An 18,334-nucleotide genomic window follows, 5' to 3' on the forward strand; every position below is an offset into this window, starting at 1 on the left:
CCCCGGCTCCCGCCCCGGCCCCGGCCCCCGCCCCGGCCCCGGCCCCGGCCCCGGCCCCGGCCCCGGCCCCGGCCCCGGCCCCGGCCCCGGCCCCGGCCCCCGGCCCCGGCCCCGGTCCCGGCTCCGACTCCTGCCCGTGGGGCACTGGCGACGGGCCCAGGCATGAAGAAAGGAAGGAGGGCGGGCTGTGCCACTCCCCCGCCCGTCGCGACTTCGGAGGTTCTGTCGCGACAAGCCGGGTCTGTACTGAGGCGCCTACAACCTGCGGGGTCAGTCAAGAAAAAAGATATTCTGCAATTGCTCTGCACCATTTCGGAGGAGAAGAAGCTGAAAGTTGCCATTAAGCATTCCTGGGACGGGGCACTGGTGGCGGGGGCTATGGCTTTGGTTGGGGGATTGGTCGGCGGCCCCCCAGGAATAGCTGTTGGGGTGGCAGTGGGTGTCCTCCTTGGTGCTTGGATGACTAGTGGACAATTTAAACCAGTTCCTCAGATCCTCATGGAACTGCCCCCTAATGAGCAACAGCAGCTTTATAAGGAAGCCTTGGCCATTATCAGAGACTTGGACTGGGTGGATGCGGTGCAGCTGACTGTACTGGTCATGAGGAATGGTGCCCTTCAGCAGAAGTTGGCATCAGTGGTGGTAAACTATGTCACCCGAATGCTTCATGCAAAAGTACAGTATGGAGACTAGCCCTCTCCAGTGAACGGTTTTTACTGTGCGATGCAGGGGTTTTCATTTGGATGAGTTTGATGACTTTAGTGTAGAAAATAGTAATTGCTGTTAGTGACGTTGGAGGTATCACCCTCACAGGAACATGTGATCCTGGAATTAGCCCAAAATTGGGTTAAACTGTCTAATTCATATTAAGCTACTGAGAAAGTATTGTTAGACGTTCTCAAAATGATCAACCAGCTGTGGTTTCAGGTCCTACTCAGACAAATTACATCAGAGAGACATTGAACTAATTCTTTTCTTTTTTCTTTCTTTTTTTAAAATTTTTTTGCAAGGCAATGGCGTTAAGTGACTTGCCCAAGGTCACACAGCTAGGTAATTATTATGTATCTGAGACCATATTTGGACTCAGGACCGCCTGACTCCAGGACCCATGCTCTACTGTGCCACCTAGCTGCCCCTAAACTAATTCTTTTACATATTACAACCTTGTACATTCTTTTAGGCTGATTCCTTCAATGTCATGAAAACTGAACAAACTGAATTAAACAATGTAAATCTAAATTCTAAATCCTCTATGTAAACACATATGGTATCAGCATGTAAACCAAGTATCAGGAAACTAAGTCAGGTTGCAGCTTAAACTACCTTAAGAGAAGTGATAGGAAAATGGGATTTACATGCCTACAGAGTCTACATCAGATAAATCCTTTCTCAAGACAAATTACCTGAGATCTCCTGTTGCCCTTTCTGACTTCTTATCTGAAGAATGGTTAAGTAAACATTTTCATCTCATGGGACAGGTTTTAGCTAACTCGATGAGCTCTGTAAACCTTAAAAATAAAGGATTTAAATGAAAATGATGGAAAATAAAGGTTACACACAAAGTTTTATTCTCTAGGACTTACCATGAAATCTATACAGGTGGAGGCCATTGTGGAAAAGAGAAAGAGGATTTGTCCAAAAACAAAGGATGGGAGAAATCATCATCCTCCTTGGAGGCCTGCCTATGAGGTTGCACAATATTGAGTTGCACAGTATCATCCTTGGACAATGCTATTTGATGAATTGTTATCTCTTCCTGAAGATAAAGAATAATGAGGGCAGGACAAGTTGTTCAGGCTTCCGGATCACTTATATAGAGGTAGACTGGCTTCTTATCTAGTGCAAGAAGTGACTGAGAAGTAAAAGCTGAGTGCTTCTTTCAGCCTTTTTACTAGGAGTATAGTTTGAAATACTTATTAAACTTCCTCACCTCCTAACTATGAGAAACTATCCTGACTCCCTCCCCATAAGAGATATTAATTTAAAAAAATCAAAAGGGGCAGCTAGGTGGCACAGTGGATAGAGCACCACCCTGGAGTCGGAAGGACCTGAGTTCAAATCTGAATTCAGACACTTAATAATAACTTAGCTGTGTGACCCTGGGAAAGTCACTTAATCCCATTGCCTTGAAAAAAAAAATCTAAAAAAAATTACACTTAAAAAAATCAAAGATGAAAGGCAAATCAGAAAAGGTTTACTGCAGAATATAACTTTTAAACTGAGTCTAGAAAAAAGTAAGGAAGTATAGAGGACAGCCAGAGAAAATACCCAGAGCTGAGAGATGGCATTATTGTACAAACAATAGCAAATAATATCAGCATCCCTGGATCTCAGCGCGCACAAATGGAGTAAAGTGTAAGAAGACTGGAAAATTCAGTTAGGCAATTTTAGAATCAAACAGAATGACTAGCATTTCCTTAGATAATACTTTCAGATTTCCAAATCACCTTACAAATATTATGTCATTTGATCCTCCTAACAATCCTGAGAAGTAGATGCTGTTATTCCCATTTTAAAGATGAGAAGACTAAGACAATTAGAGGCAGGAGATGAATTCAGGTCATCTCCACTTCAATCCAAAGCTCTATCTGCTGCGCCACCTTACCATGTCACCCTTATGCGACCTATAATTATTTTTTCCCGCAACATATTTCCCTAGTTTTCTGACCTAGCAAGGTCAGACAATAAAAAAGTTGTAACAATAATCTGACCTTGCTCAAGACCACCTTTTTGCTATCACTGCTTCATTTCTTTTCTGGTTTTTTTTTTTTTGGTTTAGTTTTTGCAAGTCAGTGGGGTTAAGTGGCTTGCCCAAGGCCACCCAGCTAGGTCATTATTAAGTGTCTGAGGTCGGATTTGAACTCAGGTTCTCCTGACTCCAGGGCCGGTGCTCTATCCACTGTGCCACCTAGCTGCTCTTCACTGCTTCAATTTCTAAGGCACTGCAAGTAACTGGAGAATAATACAGCTTGCAAATTTTGCCCAAGTGGGCAAAATCAATGACAGAAGTCAATTTTTGGCCAAACTTCTAGGGTTTCTTTATAATATTGGGGAGGATCTCTATCTAGCTTCAATCACCAGCCAAGGGGCATGATCTGAAACCAAGTCTCCATCTGATCCCAGGAAGAGGTGGAAATGGAAACAATCATTATTAGCTCTTTTTCAAGGGGTTAAGTCTAGGGATTCCTCATAGTGCCTCCCCATCTGAAGAAAAGAATTGTAGTGTAGTGGATGTGAGAGGAGTCATACTAGAGGGAGAGAAGAGGGTACAGAGAAAAGTATCAGAAGAATAATGGGAGCTGAAGGTAGCACCTTTTAGATCTTCAAAAGATGCTTCGGTGCCTCCACCATAATCTTGGATCATTAATTGAGTTTAAAGGAAAGTCAGAGTAGAACTAGAGTGACCAGAATAGATTTTTGTTTCTGAGTCTGAGGTCCAATTTCCATTTTTCTCATCAATGTCCTTAAAACTATGATGGATGCAGTTCCTCTCAACAGTTCAGTGATCAAAGACAACTCTGAGGGAGCTGTTATATAAAATTACATCCACATCCAGAAAGGAAAATAAAAAAAATAATAACCAACAACTATGGATTCTGAATATAAAACAAAGTGTACTATGTTTAATTTTTTTTAATTTTTTCTTTCTTTCTCATGGTTTATTTTCCCCTTCGTTCTAATTCCTCTTTCACAACATGACTAATATGGAAATATATTTAAACACGATTTTACCTGTACACTTTTACCAGATTGAATGATGCCTTGGGGAGGGGAGAGGGAAGGGTGAGGAAAAATGTGGAACTCACAAATTTGCAAATGGATGAATGTTAAAAACTATCTTTGCATGTAATGGGGGGGGGTTTAAATCTAAAAAAAAAAAAAAAAAAAAAAAGGAAGGCAAGCCAAGAGAAAACAATTGAGCACTAAGCCCTGTAGGAATCTTGCTCCAAAGAGAGTCTCTGCATAAAGGTACCAATAGAAATTTTCAGTTTCCTGAAGTGCCAGATTACTATTTATTTTTCCATGTTTGTACACTATGTGACTCTCTACTTATAAATTCTATTTCTGTGCCCTCTCTTACTGCAAACAGAGACTATGGTCAATCTTTATTTTGAACTAAAAGTGGAATAACAAAGAGTGTGTGATAAATGTAATTTTATTCTCTAGGATTTACCAAAAAGTCTCTGGGTGAAAGACATTATTAAAGATGTCAACCCTGATACAAAGTTTTTGAGGCATATTTATACAGAAAAGACAAAAAGTCAAAAAATTGAGTTTAGGTAACCAATGAGATTTCATTTGGATGACACAGTTGCACATTATGATCCTCTCATAAATTAATATGTGTTTCAAATTCCTATTGATAAAAATCTCACTTAGTTTGGAGAGGCAATGTTTACAAACATAAGCTTTCTCTCTCCTCTTTCAAGATGTCTCTTATCTTGTGATTTGTTGACACAGGTAAAGGAATTTATTGATGCTATTATGAGACTAACCAGATAGTACTGATGCAAGCTAAATTAACAGGTTATGGAAAAAAAGCAGGTCTTGACATGGCAGATTAACATCTTTTTTTATTTTTACAGCCAGAGACAATATTCAGATTTATAAATCTTGGTTTTTTATCAGAAATATAAGATTAAGGGCAACTAGGTGGCACGGTGGATAGGGCACCAGCCCTGCTGTCAGGAGGATCTGAGTTCAAATCCAGCCTCAGACACTTAGCTGTGTGACCTTGGGCAAATCACTTAACCCCATTGCCTTGAAAGAAAATAAAAAGAAATGTAAGATTAATTTTCACATTTCCCCATTTTGATCAAAGTTGATGCTGTAGTGTCAACTGAAGATTAATCAAATAAAGATGTAGGGAGATGATGGGCATATTAGAAGGAGATTGACATATCTTTGGGATCTAGAATTGCCAAGAGATATAGACAGGCAATGTGAGGTTTATAATGATACATAAAGGTAGGTGATGCATTGGCAATGTCAAATTCCACAGAACAAAAGGGAGCAGTCCCCTTTGATTAAATAAACTGTACAGATCAGAAGCACAAACAGCAAAATTCAGACTCACTCTTCTGGAGCCAGTTGATGCAGTTCTGTGGCTTTAGATGCTGTCCTCTTCAATCCAGTTTACTTGTAGAGAGCTTCCTTTCTAGTAAAAGAATTTCTTACAAATTTTTGAAGAGATTAAAACTTATATTTTCATTATCAGAAAAAGAAATTCTGGAACCTTTAGATCAGGAATATTGACTATTTGGTGTGCCAATTTCCATGCTAATATATACAAAAAATTCAGTTACAAAGAGAAATTTAAATTGGTTTTATATCTGGCATTACTTATGTATCTCCCCCATTTGGAAAATTTAGATTCTATAACAGTATCAGAATATGAATTCCAATACAAAAGAGAATTCATTAAATATTACCAAATGTACATTTAATAATCATTTTAGAAGAGTGTATCTAGTAAGTGTTTTACAAATAAAACAGTTTTAACCTTTTACTAAAGTTTAAAATGAATCAAAATCCTTAATTGAAAATGAATTTCTCACTTTAAAATATTTTTTAAAAGACCACAGTTCATCTTTCTTCTGATATACCTTGTTGACTAACATTCCTTTCCCTAAAAGAGAAACTGAGACTATTATGATAGATAATCACCTCTTAATATCACAAATTTTATCATATTTGATTAAATATCCCCTAGCATTTTTGGAAAAATTAAATTAACTTAATTACCACAGGAACATGTAGCTGATAACAAATGCCAAAGCTATACATTACCCTAGCTGGCTATTATAATTTAGATAATTATAGGACAAATGACCTAAATATCCATATCTGTTTTTAATATTGATCACCTGACATGATTAGAGCAATTTACCATAAAGACCAAGGACATAAGAAAAGGGAAATTCCTTTATTTATTTAAATGCCAGTTTCCAGTCAGAGGTCATGTGGATGGTCAGATGCCTTAAGCTAGATTTTAAATCTACCAGGTGAGACATTTCAAATGTCATATTTGGGAAATATGAGAATCAGAAGAGTACAATCTCCGAATGTGCCAAACAGTTGCTCTCCTAACCTTTCCCAAGGAAACTATTACCTGCAAGTATGCATATACAAATCCCATAGGGTTTCCTGGCATCAATAGAATATTGGTCCAACATTTCCTTTGCTGATCATACTTAGAGTCAGACACAGAATAATATCAGTTGACAGTCACATAAGATCTTTTGGGAGTTTTTTCCCAAGGCAATGGGGTTAAGTGACTTGTCCAAGATCATATAGCTATGCAATTATTCAGTGTCAGAGACTGGATTTGAACTCAGGTCCTCCTGACTCCAGGGCCAGTGCTCTACCCACCGTGCCACTTAGCTTCCCCTACATAAGATCTTAAATAGCAAGTTCCAGATAATCAAAATTTTAGGTGAGTTCAGCTTACAAGGATCAAATATTGATTATATTCTCACATTGGCAATAGAAAACAATTACCACAAAAAATTACAAAATTACTTTTAACCACGTTACACAGGTGATTTTACTTTAAACAACAAAAGTTTTGGAATGTATAACAATAATCCCAAAATGCAGATAGAAATAGATTCTATAAAAATATTTTCACTATTGATATATTCAGATGGCATCCATATTAAAATAAACATAAACAACAAACTATTGCTTCCAGAAACCTTTAAAAAACAATTAGAACATTTTAAGTGACTTTTAAATATTTCCATATGTTTCAACAGGTGTTCTAATTCCAGAGGTAACAACAATATAAAATACATTAGATTTCAAATAAGATAACTTATGGGGGGTGTCTAAGTGGCGCAGTGGATAGAGAAGCAGCCCTGGAGTCAGGAGTACTTGAGTTCAACTCCGGCCTGAGACACTTAATAATTACCTGTGTGGCCTTGGGCAAGCCACCTAACCCCATTTGCCTTGCAAAAAAAAAAAAAAAAGCTAAAAAAAATAAGATGATATGAATTGTTATCCTTTACTAAAAATGTTTGCATGCTGAAATCTTATTTCCTAGAACAAAAACAAAACAATGAATGTTTTTATCTTTGTTTTACAAACTTATTTACTTCTACTAAAAATGTACTCATCTCATTCTCAAAAAAGTAAACAAGATTCTTCAGGAATTTAATCTTACAATATGATAAGTTCAAAACAGCAACTCTTATGCCATGGAATGGCAACAAATTTAGACCAAAACAGCAAGATCTTTCCTACTTGAAATTAGTACAGTAATTTTAAATGATTTTAATATTAACCTAATGACTAACTGATTTAATATTACAATGCTAAAACTTCCAATTTTCTAAGAATAGATATTTTGCTATGAGAGCTATTAGCAATACTACCACATTACTACATTGAATTAACTTGAAAATTTAGTTGGCCCTGCTACATAAAAACTTTTACAAAACAGTCTTTTTTCTGAGAATGTTTCTCACTTAAAAACAGAAATAAATATTCCTGATGCTAAAAGGACAATCACAAAACCTTCATGAAATACATTAGTTGTAAAGTGATAGATATCTCTTCTTCAACCTTAATGAAAAAACAAATCTTTAAAAAATTAGAATTTATCAAACATAAGATAATGTAAAATTATTTAAACATCATAAATAAATAAATCCCAATTACCACCAAGCTTCTAAGTACTATCTTCCTTGAATCAAAAGGTGCTTGTAAAAGGGTCTATTTGTCTAAGACAGGGATAACTTACTCTTATCACAGAAACAGTTTACCAAGGCCTTGAGATGCACTCAAATTCAATTTTTTTGTCTTTACCTTTATCACTAGGAATAATTCCATATTAAATCTTCAAATTTGTTTATATGTAATATATAAAATATATTCTTAAATGAGGCAGGTATGTCTGTGTATTTATAGACACACATGCTTCATTTTATATATATAATATACATATAATATTTTAGGTAAAATATGCTTATGGATTACATCCTATTCTCATGAAAAGGTTTTCCCTTTACTCAATAGAAATTCTGCAGTCCAGAAATCTCTTGAAAAAAGATTTATAATAAAATAGGTCTAAAAATCCCTTTTTTTAAAAAAAAAGATTTTGAGTTTTACAATTTTTCTCCCAATCTTACCTCCCTCCCCCTTCCATGGAAAGCAATCTGTCAATCTTTATTTTGTTTCCATGTTGTACATTGATCCAAATTGAGTGTTGAGAGAGAAATCATATTGTAGGGTTCTGGTTTTTAATCCACTCTGCTATTCGCTTCCGTTTTAAGGGAGAGTTCATCCAATTCACATTCAAAGTTATGATTATTAATTCTTTATTGCCCTCCATGCTATCTTCCCTCTGTTTGTATCCCCCCCCCCTTTCCCCTCCCGCTTTATCCTTATTCCCCAGTATTTTGTTTCTGGATATCACCCCCTTCAGTGTGTTTGCCCTCCTATATCACTCCCTCCTTTCTTTCCCCTCTCCCTTTTCCCTTTTCCCTTCCCTTCCTTTTGTTAATTCCCCTTTTCCCCCCTTTAATACTTGAAAGGTTAGATGTTTTTTAAGTTAACTAAGTATGTGTAAATTGACTTTAAGCCAAGTCTGATGAGCAGAAGATTCAGGTATTTCTCATCTCCTCCCTTCTTCCCCTCTATTACCATAGGTATTTTGTACCTCTTAATGTAATGAGATTTACCCCCATTCAATCCCCTCCCTCCTCCAGTCTCCCTCCTGTCCCCCTTTTTAAGGAGGCAGTGTAAAAATTCCTTTTTTTTAAGATTATAAAATTTTCTTTGTACTTTCATAATCTTATGAATTTCATAAGTCATGGCCAAAAACCTTTAGTTACAATAAGCAATAATAATGCATGAGATTCAGTTTACTAAAATTGCTTCATTCATTCTCTTTATTTTTAACAGCACACTTTTAAATTTCCAAAGGTTGAGTTCATAAGGGGTTTTATCCTTACTAGTAATCATAGCTGATACAATTATTGACCAATGTTTCTTAATATTAGACTTAGGAAAATCTTAATATCATAATCAAAAGGACATTTTTAGATACTTAGAAATTCTTTAATTTAGTTAAATATATTCTCAGATTACTTTACATAGATCAACCCACATATATAGTTATCTATGAAAAGATAATAAAGAAGTTAACATATGCTTTCATACCAAGTATTTTATTTTCTCCTTACCAAATGACAACCTAGAGTAGAGAGAACTTTTTTTTTGTATTGTATAGTTTATAAATGTCTTAATGCCCACGGAGGGTAGTGAAAAGAGGAAGCAGAATTGGCCAATCAGGATAGAGAGACCAGATACAATTTAAACACCTACATAGTACATAATAAAGAATCAGAACAATCCCAACCAAAATTCTCACACTAGAGGAGCATCAGAGACTCAATAATCAAAAGGATACAAATAGATAAAATAAAATACAGCAAGGGAAACTCACTTTACTCCCACACTAGAGGGTCCCACACACCAGACAAAGTACAATACAAACAGTGGACATACAAGAAGGTGCCAGAACAAAATTCCCTACTAGAAGATAGTCAGAGACACCGCATAGAGTGCATCACAGTATTATGAAGCTGGGAGACATAGGTAAGGGCAGGGTACCTCAGAGAGCTCCATCCCAATTAAGGAGATGGAGATGAGGGATGGTAGGACAAAGCCTTGTGGCTAGGGGCAGGAATTTATGGCGTCCTTGCCAGGGAGAGGCAACATATTTTACTAAAAGTTCATTGACTTCATCTCATAACTTTGACAATGGGAGGGGAAGGGGTCAATGTGATGTAAGGAATATGACCAGTGCAGAGGGAACAGAGTAATTATAGGCCATAGTTCTCAGAACATTTCCCTTACTTCACTGACTAGGTCCCCTACAAATTTATAACATAGAATCTCAATTGGACACTCCCTTCTGCCGGGCAATCCTATTACACCTCCCTTATCAACTCACTAAGCCACTCTCCACAGTGGCTTTTCCAGACCTTCTCATCTCTTCTCAAACTTCTCATGGCTCTTCCTCCGATCCTCTCATCTTAGATCCTTACTTCATATTTTACAGAAAAAATTGAGATCATTTGTTATGAGTTCTACCTTACTCCCCTCTTCCTCAGCTTCTATCACTGCTTCCATCTCCTCCTTTGCTCCAACTCACATGAAGAAGTGACCTTCCTTTTGCCATTATCAGCCCTTCTACCTGCACAAGTGATTCCATTTCAGCTCATCTTCAAACAATCTGGAAGTCTTTGGACAAAATGCAAAGACATTACACAGGAAGCATATTGGGATTGGGTAGAGATACAACAATGAATGACCTGTGAGCCTTGGATGAATAGATAATCATTCTCAAAGAAGACCATGACATCAGGGAGGTGATACCATGACAAGCATGTGAAATAGATTTGAGTGAGGAGGGATGTGCTAAGTCACCAGCCTCAAATTCTCCTCCAGTCATCTAAGATCTGACCAGAGAGGAATCAGGATGACTGGAGATGGCAGTCAGGGTGAAGTAACTCACCCAAGGTCACACAGCTAGGAGGTATCTGAGGCTGGATTCAAACTCCCATCCTCCTGACTTGAAGACCAGTGCTCTATCTCCTGTATCACCCAATGTGAATAGAAAGTCAATTAAGAATCCAGCATTTCAGGGCAGCTAGGTGGTGCAGTGGATAGAGCACCGGCCCTGGAGTCAGGAGTACCGGAGTTCAAATCCAATCTCAGACACTTAATAATTACCTAGCTGTGTGGCCTTGGGCAAGCCACTTAACCTCATTTGCCTTGCAAAATCCTAAAGAAAAAAAAAAGAATCCAGCATTTCAAGGTTACATAACAGTGGAACAGTTCCTGCCAAGCTCCTAAGAGGGGCTTGTTTCAAAGGAATACAGTGAGGCTGGATCAGAGAATTACTAATTTACCACAAAACAGAATTCCACCCAAGGGAATAGATGGAGAAAGTGTGCAATTCTTAGATATGATGTTGTTTTACCTTATAACATTACATGAGACAGTGAAATGAATATTGGTGGTGATAAAAACATGTTAAAAGGTTTGATAAGTAACTTGGATTCACAAAGGGGCCACTATATATTTCCCTCAATTACACTCCTGCAGTGGAATTTCCCTTATTTAACTAAAGGTCCCCTGGGTATTTAGCATTCCCAAAATTATACACGCACTACTCAGCTGGTAGGACAGGTGAGTCAAACCCACCTGTTTCTTCTTTCATCCTGTTTCCCTAGAACATTTCCCTGTGGAATTGTATTGTCGGTCACTGGGGAAGATTCTACTTTATGTGAAGACAACTGTGACTGAGGGACTTTATGAACCAAGCGGGCATCATCTGAATTTCTTCATGTCATGTATTCACAGTAGGCACATGAACCTTCATCCTTCTTGGGTTACGGAGCATGTCTTCTGCCTTCCCAGGCCCTCCTCTTCAACTACATCTCCAGTGCTTCAGCCCTCCCAAATCAGGCTCATTTCGATCTCCAGGTCCTGAGTTGTTCCAACCCCTGCCTAGCCACACTCACTCTAGTCTGTTCAGTCATATTCTGACTATTCATAAAGAATATTCCCTCCAGGGATGAGGAAGAATAGGAATGCTTTGTTGATTACATTGTAGATGGACCGCTGGTGGAACTGTGAACTGGTCCAACCATTCTGAAAACAACTTGGAACTGTGCCCAAAAGGTTAAAAAATTGTGTATGTCTTTTGACCCAGAAATAGTACGACTAGGTCTGTAGCTCAAAGAGATCAAAGAAAAAGAAAAAGGACCTATTTTATTCTATTCAAAGCATCCCCTTTTTTTGTGATGGTAAAGAATTGGAAATTGAGAGGATCCCCATTCCCTGGAGAATGGTTGAACAAGTTGCAGCATATGATTGTGATGGAATGCTATTGTGCTGAAAGAAATGATGAGGAGGAGGATTTCAGATAAATCTAGAAAGACCTATATGAACTGATGCAAAGTGAAGTGAGCAGAACCAGGAGAACAATGTATATATTAATTGCAATATTGTAATGACAATCATCTGTGAAAGACTTAGATACTCAGACTGATCCAAGACAATTCCAAATGATACATGAAGAATATAGATAGCTTGATGGTGCAGTGAATTCATATATGACCTCAATCACTGGCCAGGTCATTTAACCTTGTTTGCCTCAGTTTCCTCATCTGTAAGAGGAGTTAGAGAAGAAAATGGCAAACCACTCTTGTATCTTTGCCAAGAAAACTCCAAATAAAGTCATGAAGAGTCAAATGTGACTAAAAACAATTTAACAACCATCATGATAAAAAATGTTATCCACATACAAAGTGTAGATTAAAGAAAACTTTTTTCGCCTTCTTTGTTTCTTGCTTTTCATTGATTTGTTTTTTGCTTTGTTTTCTGTATTAATGTTTTATATAACTTCACATATATAATTTGTATTATATTTCATCTTCTCAATGGGTAAGGGAGAGCCTAGAAGGATGGAAAGAATTTGGAATTTAATTTTTTTAAATAAATGCTAAAAATAAATTTGAAAAAGAATATTTTTTCCCAAAAGTTGGTAGACTCAGGAGCTAGGAGAGTTGAAATATAATGATGCTTTCAAGATATGGCTTTTTTTGATATGGACCTGTGATTTCATCTGTAAAGGGAACACTTAGCTGGAATATCCAGGTGACTTGGGCCTGCTTTGAATACTCTAACTTTTTCAAAGTAAACACTGGTCCAGAGGGACACTCAGATAAAAGTATCTAGAGGGCATAGAGAGGCAGGGACTGGAACTAGTGGAGGCTCACTTCTCAGCAGATTCCCAGCTCAATCCCAAGATCCAACGGCAAACTTTTTAACTGCAGCAACTTTACTTCACACTATTGGAGCTGGAATGACTGGCTCTGCTGGCACCAGACTTGCCCTCCCATGGATCTTTGTAAAAGGATTTAAAGTGTCCTCATTCCACTAGGTCTCAAAAGAATCCTATGTTGTTAATGACCTACTGGGCGGCTTCTGGGAAAACAGTGTCTGAGTTCCAAGAAAAGTATGGTCAAAGGTCTGAAAGGAAAGGCTGCTCTGATGATTAATCCATAGAGAGACAGGTATGGATTAACTGAGATGATAAAGCCCAATGTCGTTGATAAATGAGAGATACAAAAAAAAAAAATCCCAAACTAAAGATTAATCCAAGAAACCAGTTAGACTATACCATGTGTCACTATTTTGTCAACAGATTCCACATACTGACATTTTGCCTAGTGTTGCTAGAATGCTGTGGAGCCTAGCAGATACAAGAGGAGCATGTGTACTCAGAGGCCAAGGACTCCCACAGCATGCAGATCACCACCAGAAGTTGTGTTTCCTAGCAAATCAGGCCATGGGGCAAAATGGTTCTGGAAAAGGCAAGTGAAAAGGATGTCTTTACCTCTCACTATAATAAACATAATGTGCAAGTTATGGCACCAATAACATAGTTGGCATGGTCATCTTCAAAATCAAAGGACAACTATCATTATTAGAGGGAATACTCAAGTAAAGTCAACAAATATTTATGTTACACACTGTGTTGCGATATTGAGACATTAGAATATAAAAAAGGATAAATCTAGTCACTGCTCTCAAGGAATTTAGTTCTAATGGGGGAAATAACATACAAAACTATCCTGACATACATAAGGCAAATTGGAGGTCATCTCAGAGGAAGGCACTAACACTGAGGGGAACATGGGAAAAAGGTGGAATTTTGCATGAGAAGCAAGAGGAGAGTATGAGGAGAGAGAATATTCCAAGCAGAGATTGTGAAAATACATGGAATTGAAAGGAGAGTCTTGTTCAAGGATCAGAAAGGATGCCAGTATCTTTGGATCATTGAGTAAGTACATGAAGAGGAGAGAAGCAGAATTAGACTGGAAAAGTAAGATGGGACCAGATTGTGAAGGGCCTTAAAAATGAAGAGAAGAGGGGCAGCTAGGTGGCACGGTGGATAGAGAACTGGCCTTGGAGTCAGGAGGACCTGAGTTCAAATACGACTTCAGACACTTAATAATTACCTAGCTGGGTGACCTTGGACAAGTCACTTGAACCCATTGCTTTGTAAAGAAAAAGTTAAAAAAAATGAACAGAAGATATTATATGGAATCCTGGAGACAAGAGGGAGCTACTGGAGTTCATTGAACAGGAAAAAGGAACAAAAGGGCAGAGGTTGTGCTTTAGGACAGAAGGGGATAGACAGGAACAAGAAGATCCCAAAGGCTACTTATACAACAGTCCAAGTAGAAGGCCTTGAGTAATGGGAAGTCACAACTAACCTGGACCCATCCCTGAAGCAATACATTGAGCTGCTCCAGAACAGCCAGACAATGGTGCAGACTGCCAGATGTCCTCAGTTCCTCCCATTGCCTCTGCTGAAGATGTCCACAGAAGGTGAGAAGCTGGGACACGGGAGGTGACAGTCTGGTCTGTGTCTCGTCCCTTTATCACACTCTTCCTTTCCCTTCCCAGCACTTCTCTCTTCCCTCTTCTTTTCTTTGCCAAAGAAGGTTCTGTACTTTATGAGTAAAACAGAATTTCCCTTGGTCAAGAGAAATGTGAGATGTACAGATTTAGAGCCTTCTCCACCCCAAATGTTTATATGAACTATTTGTGCCTTCTGAGCTTCTCACATTGAGCTAAGATCAAAATGGGTTCATAATTGAAACATAAGTGATGATACCATGGGCAAATTAGGGGACTATGGGATAGTTTCCCTGTCAGATCAATGCATAAGGGAAGAATTTATGTTCCAACAAGATAGAAAGCATTATTAGATATAAAATGGATCATTTTGATTATATTCATAGTATTAAATGAAGTTTTTTTTAAATGACAAATAGTAACTATTTAAAACCAAAAATAAGCATTATTTACATTGGGAATCAACTAGAAGTCTTTCTAATAAGATCAGGATGAAGCAAAAATGTCTATTATCACCATTATTATTCAGTATCATACTAGAAATGCTATCTAAAGCAAAAAAGACAAGAAAAAGAAATTTAAGGAATACATATAAGGGAAACTAAACTATCATTTTTTGCAGATACTATGATGGTATACTTAGAGAACCCTAGAGAATCAACTAAAAAACTACTTGAAACAATTAATAACCTTGTTAAAGTTGAAGAATATAAAATAAACTGACTGAGGCATCAGATTTTTCTATATTTTGTCAACAAAACCCCAAAGGAGGCAATAGAAAGACAAATTCCATTCAAAATAAGTGTAGATAGTATGAAATATATGAAAGTCTACCACAAACACACAAGAATTAATTACAAAACACTAAAGAAAGACAGATCTAAACAATGTAGAGATACAAATTGCTCATAAGAAGGTTAATTTAATATAATAAATATAATAATTCTATCTAAATCAACTTACTTATTAAGTGCCTTACCAATCACACTACCAAAGAATTGGGGGTTTTTTGATCTAGGAAAAAAATGATAATAAAAGTCATCTGGAGGAAAAGGTCAAAAATATTAGAGAATCAATTAAAAAAAAAAGGAAAAGCCAGATCTCAGACTGATAAAAAGAGATAGTAATAATAGTTTTAAAAAATTATTTTTGGATGAAAAATTGAATAGTTGATGACTGGAAAAGATTAGATGCACATTATACATAAGTAAATGATCACAATAACCTAATGCTTGATAAACCCAAAGATCCTGGCAATTGGGGCAAGAACTCACTATTTGAAAAAAACTGATGGGGAAACTGGGAAGTGGTCTGGCAGAAAGAAGGCACAGACCTCCTTCTCAACTGAATACTAATATAAGCTCATGTGTCAGTGATTTAAACCTAAGTTGATATCACAAACAAATGGAACAGAAAAAATCACCTGTCAGATCTATGTTTAAGGGAAGAGTTTGTGACCAAACAAGAGATGGAAAAAAATCACAAAAAGTAAAATGGATGATTTCAATTAAATTACATTTAAAAGAGCCAAAACTACAAGGAAACTATGAAATACCCTTTATGACAAGTTTTTCTGATAAAATTCTATTTCTCAAACATAGAGGAAATTGAGCATGATTTATAAGAATAAGGGCTATTTAGAAATGCAAAAAGCTGGAAAATAAATTTCACAACTAGTGTTTGGTTTTTTTGGCAGGGGGAAGAGGGTTCCCAAGTTTATTGGAAAGAAGGCAAAAGTAAATATTAAATAGCTAGCTCTTCTTAGTGTTTTGAAGTTCATCCTATAAAAATTTCTTTAATGTTATATTTCTGAACAAAAACTGATTTCTCAACCTCTAATTGGGATTTGTAGTCTGAATGTTGGTTTCTACTCTTTTCATGGTCTATGTCTCTCCAGCTATAAATTTGAAGACAGGCTCTATCTGTGTGAAACAGCCTGGTCCCCCTCTAATTGTATCTACAAATTTGGCTTTTCCAGTTGTGGCAACAAATAGACAAAATTCAACCTGGTCTGGTTATCTCTATAAGATACTTAAATAAATTCTTATATTTATGATCTTTTGGAAAGGAAGAAATCTCAATGTTTTATATGTCTATGTCATATCTGATGATTGTGGGGGTCCAGCCTCCACAGGGTCCTTGGAACCTGACAGGAGGGATAGAGTCGGCGAAATAAATTGAGTCAACACAGGGGTTAAAGGTAGGAGCAGGTTGACAGACTGCTGCTCAGATTTATTTTTATAGCAAGCAAGCTAAGATCATTTCCTTGGTTACAAAAGTTTACAATTTTCATTATCAATCATATAGTTCATATGGTTACAAGTTTGATCATGTAGTTCATGTGGTTACAAATTTCATTATCAATCATGTAGTTAATTTTTATCCCTGCTCAGACCATGATGACCTCAACCTGTCTGCTACCTAGTTTGTTGCTGCATTGTAAAATTATTAATTCATTTAAAATTATTAATTAATAGGGCGGCTAGGTGGCGCAGTGGGTAGAGCACCGGCCCTGGAGTCAGGAGTACCTGGGTTCAAATCCAGTCTCAGACACTTCATAATTACCTAGCTGTGTGGCCTTGGGCAAGCCACTTAACTCCATTGCCTTGCAAAAAAAAAAATAATAAATAAAAAATAAAGTTATTAATTAAGCAATTCATTTAATGGAATGTTTTTTATGTTTCTGTATATGTAATATTTTTTGATACACTCCCTTGACAATCTATATAGTAAGGGAAGTTGTGTTTGTCCACCCATCCATTGACTACTTCAATAATCAATTTCCTTTCAGGCCTTGTTGGTAGATGCCACAGTTTCTATGACTTTCTTATTCTTTCCCTATAAACTAAGGCTGTTAGAGTTCACATATTGGTCACCTATACTGACTATTCTTTCACCATCTTTATCATATATTCCTGGGTATGATAAGGGGGGCAAAGCTGTTGATTTCCTAGGAATCCTACCTAACCCATCTTGTATCTGTTTTCCCTGTATATATTCTGATGTTTCCTTGGAACTCCCAGTGCTGTATTCTCCAAAGATTTCATAATATTGGAACCTTTTGTATGCCTCGGAGGGAGGCAGTCCTGTTAAATTTGGACAAATTTCACAATCTGTTTTATTCAAGGAATTTCTCTGGAATCCTTCCTTTACAGTCATTCCACTATTAGGATGAGTAAATTTTGCAATTAATATTAATCCTACAAATATTGGTATAGAGGGAATCCCTATATATATTGAATAATGAAATATTGTTCCATCAAGTGGTGTGACAGCCTTGAGGCTTCTTGCCGTGACTGTGTCAAGCAGTTTAGAGGCCCTAGCTCCCAACAGATGAGAACATAAAATAGCAAGTCAGAATAAGAGACAGTAGCCCTGCTGCTAATTGGATCTTTGTCAGTTCCAACATAGAACAGACAGGTAAGAAGATATAAAGGGGGGGGGGGGGGGGCGGAGCCAAGATGGTGACAAGAAGGGATCGAGTCTTAGGAGCTCACTGATAGAACTCATCAGCTAAGGACTCTAACTAAACTTTCGAGAGACAGAACCCACAAAGGGACCCAGTGAGGCAGTTCTCCTACTCAAGGTAACCTGGAAAAGAGCAGAAAGGCTCTGCTCCCCGGGGTCGGGGGGGCGGCCTGCCAGAGGGGTGGCCCAACAGAGCAAAAGAACTTCAGCCTCCCGGAGGCAGCCCCAGGGCGCTGGGAGCCCTGGCTCACAGCAGCAGGGGAGTCTCCTGAGCTGCACCCCGGGGAGCACCAGGCACAAAGTGGGGGAACAGCGGGGGACCTTTTCCAGAGCGAGCACATAGAGCCCAGCCCTCAGAGCACACAGCAAGCAGCTCGGCGGAGCCAGTAAGCAGGAGCCCCCAGGGCATGAGCTCATTGAG

General features: G+C 37.8%; 1 protein-coding gene across 1 annotated transcript; it reads left to right on the top strand.

Moving 5' to 3' along the window:
* The first annotated feature begins 459 nt into the window (after positions 1-459).
* On the top strand, positions 460-693 carry LOC141491876 (protein C19orf12-like). Its single transcript, XM_074192633.1, has one exon. It carries the CDS (start codon positions 460-462, stop codon positions 691-693), a length of 234 nt encoding a protein of 77 aa, XP_074048734.1.
* Positions 694-18,334: the final 17,641 nt, after the last annotated feature.

This window comes from Macrotis lagotis, chromosome 1 (genome assembly GCF_037893015.1).
Source record: "Macrotis lagotis isolate mMagLag1 chromosome 1, bilby.v1.9.chrom.fasta, whole genome shotgun sequence".
Lineage (NCBI taxonomy): Eukaryota > Metazoa > Chordata > Mammalia > Peramelemorphia > Peramelidae > Macrotis > Macrotis lagotis.

Coding starts and splice junctions, on each gene's coding strand:
- LOC141491876 (XM_074192633.1), top strand. CDS start 460: ATGACTAGTGGACAATTTAAACCAGTTCCTCAGATCCTCATGGAACTG.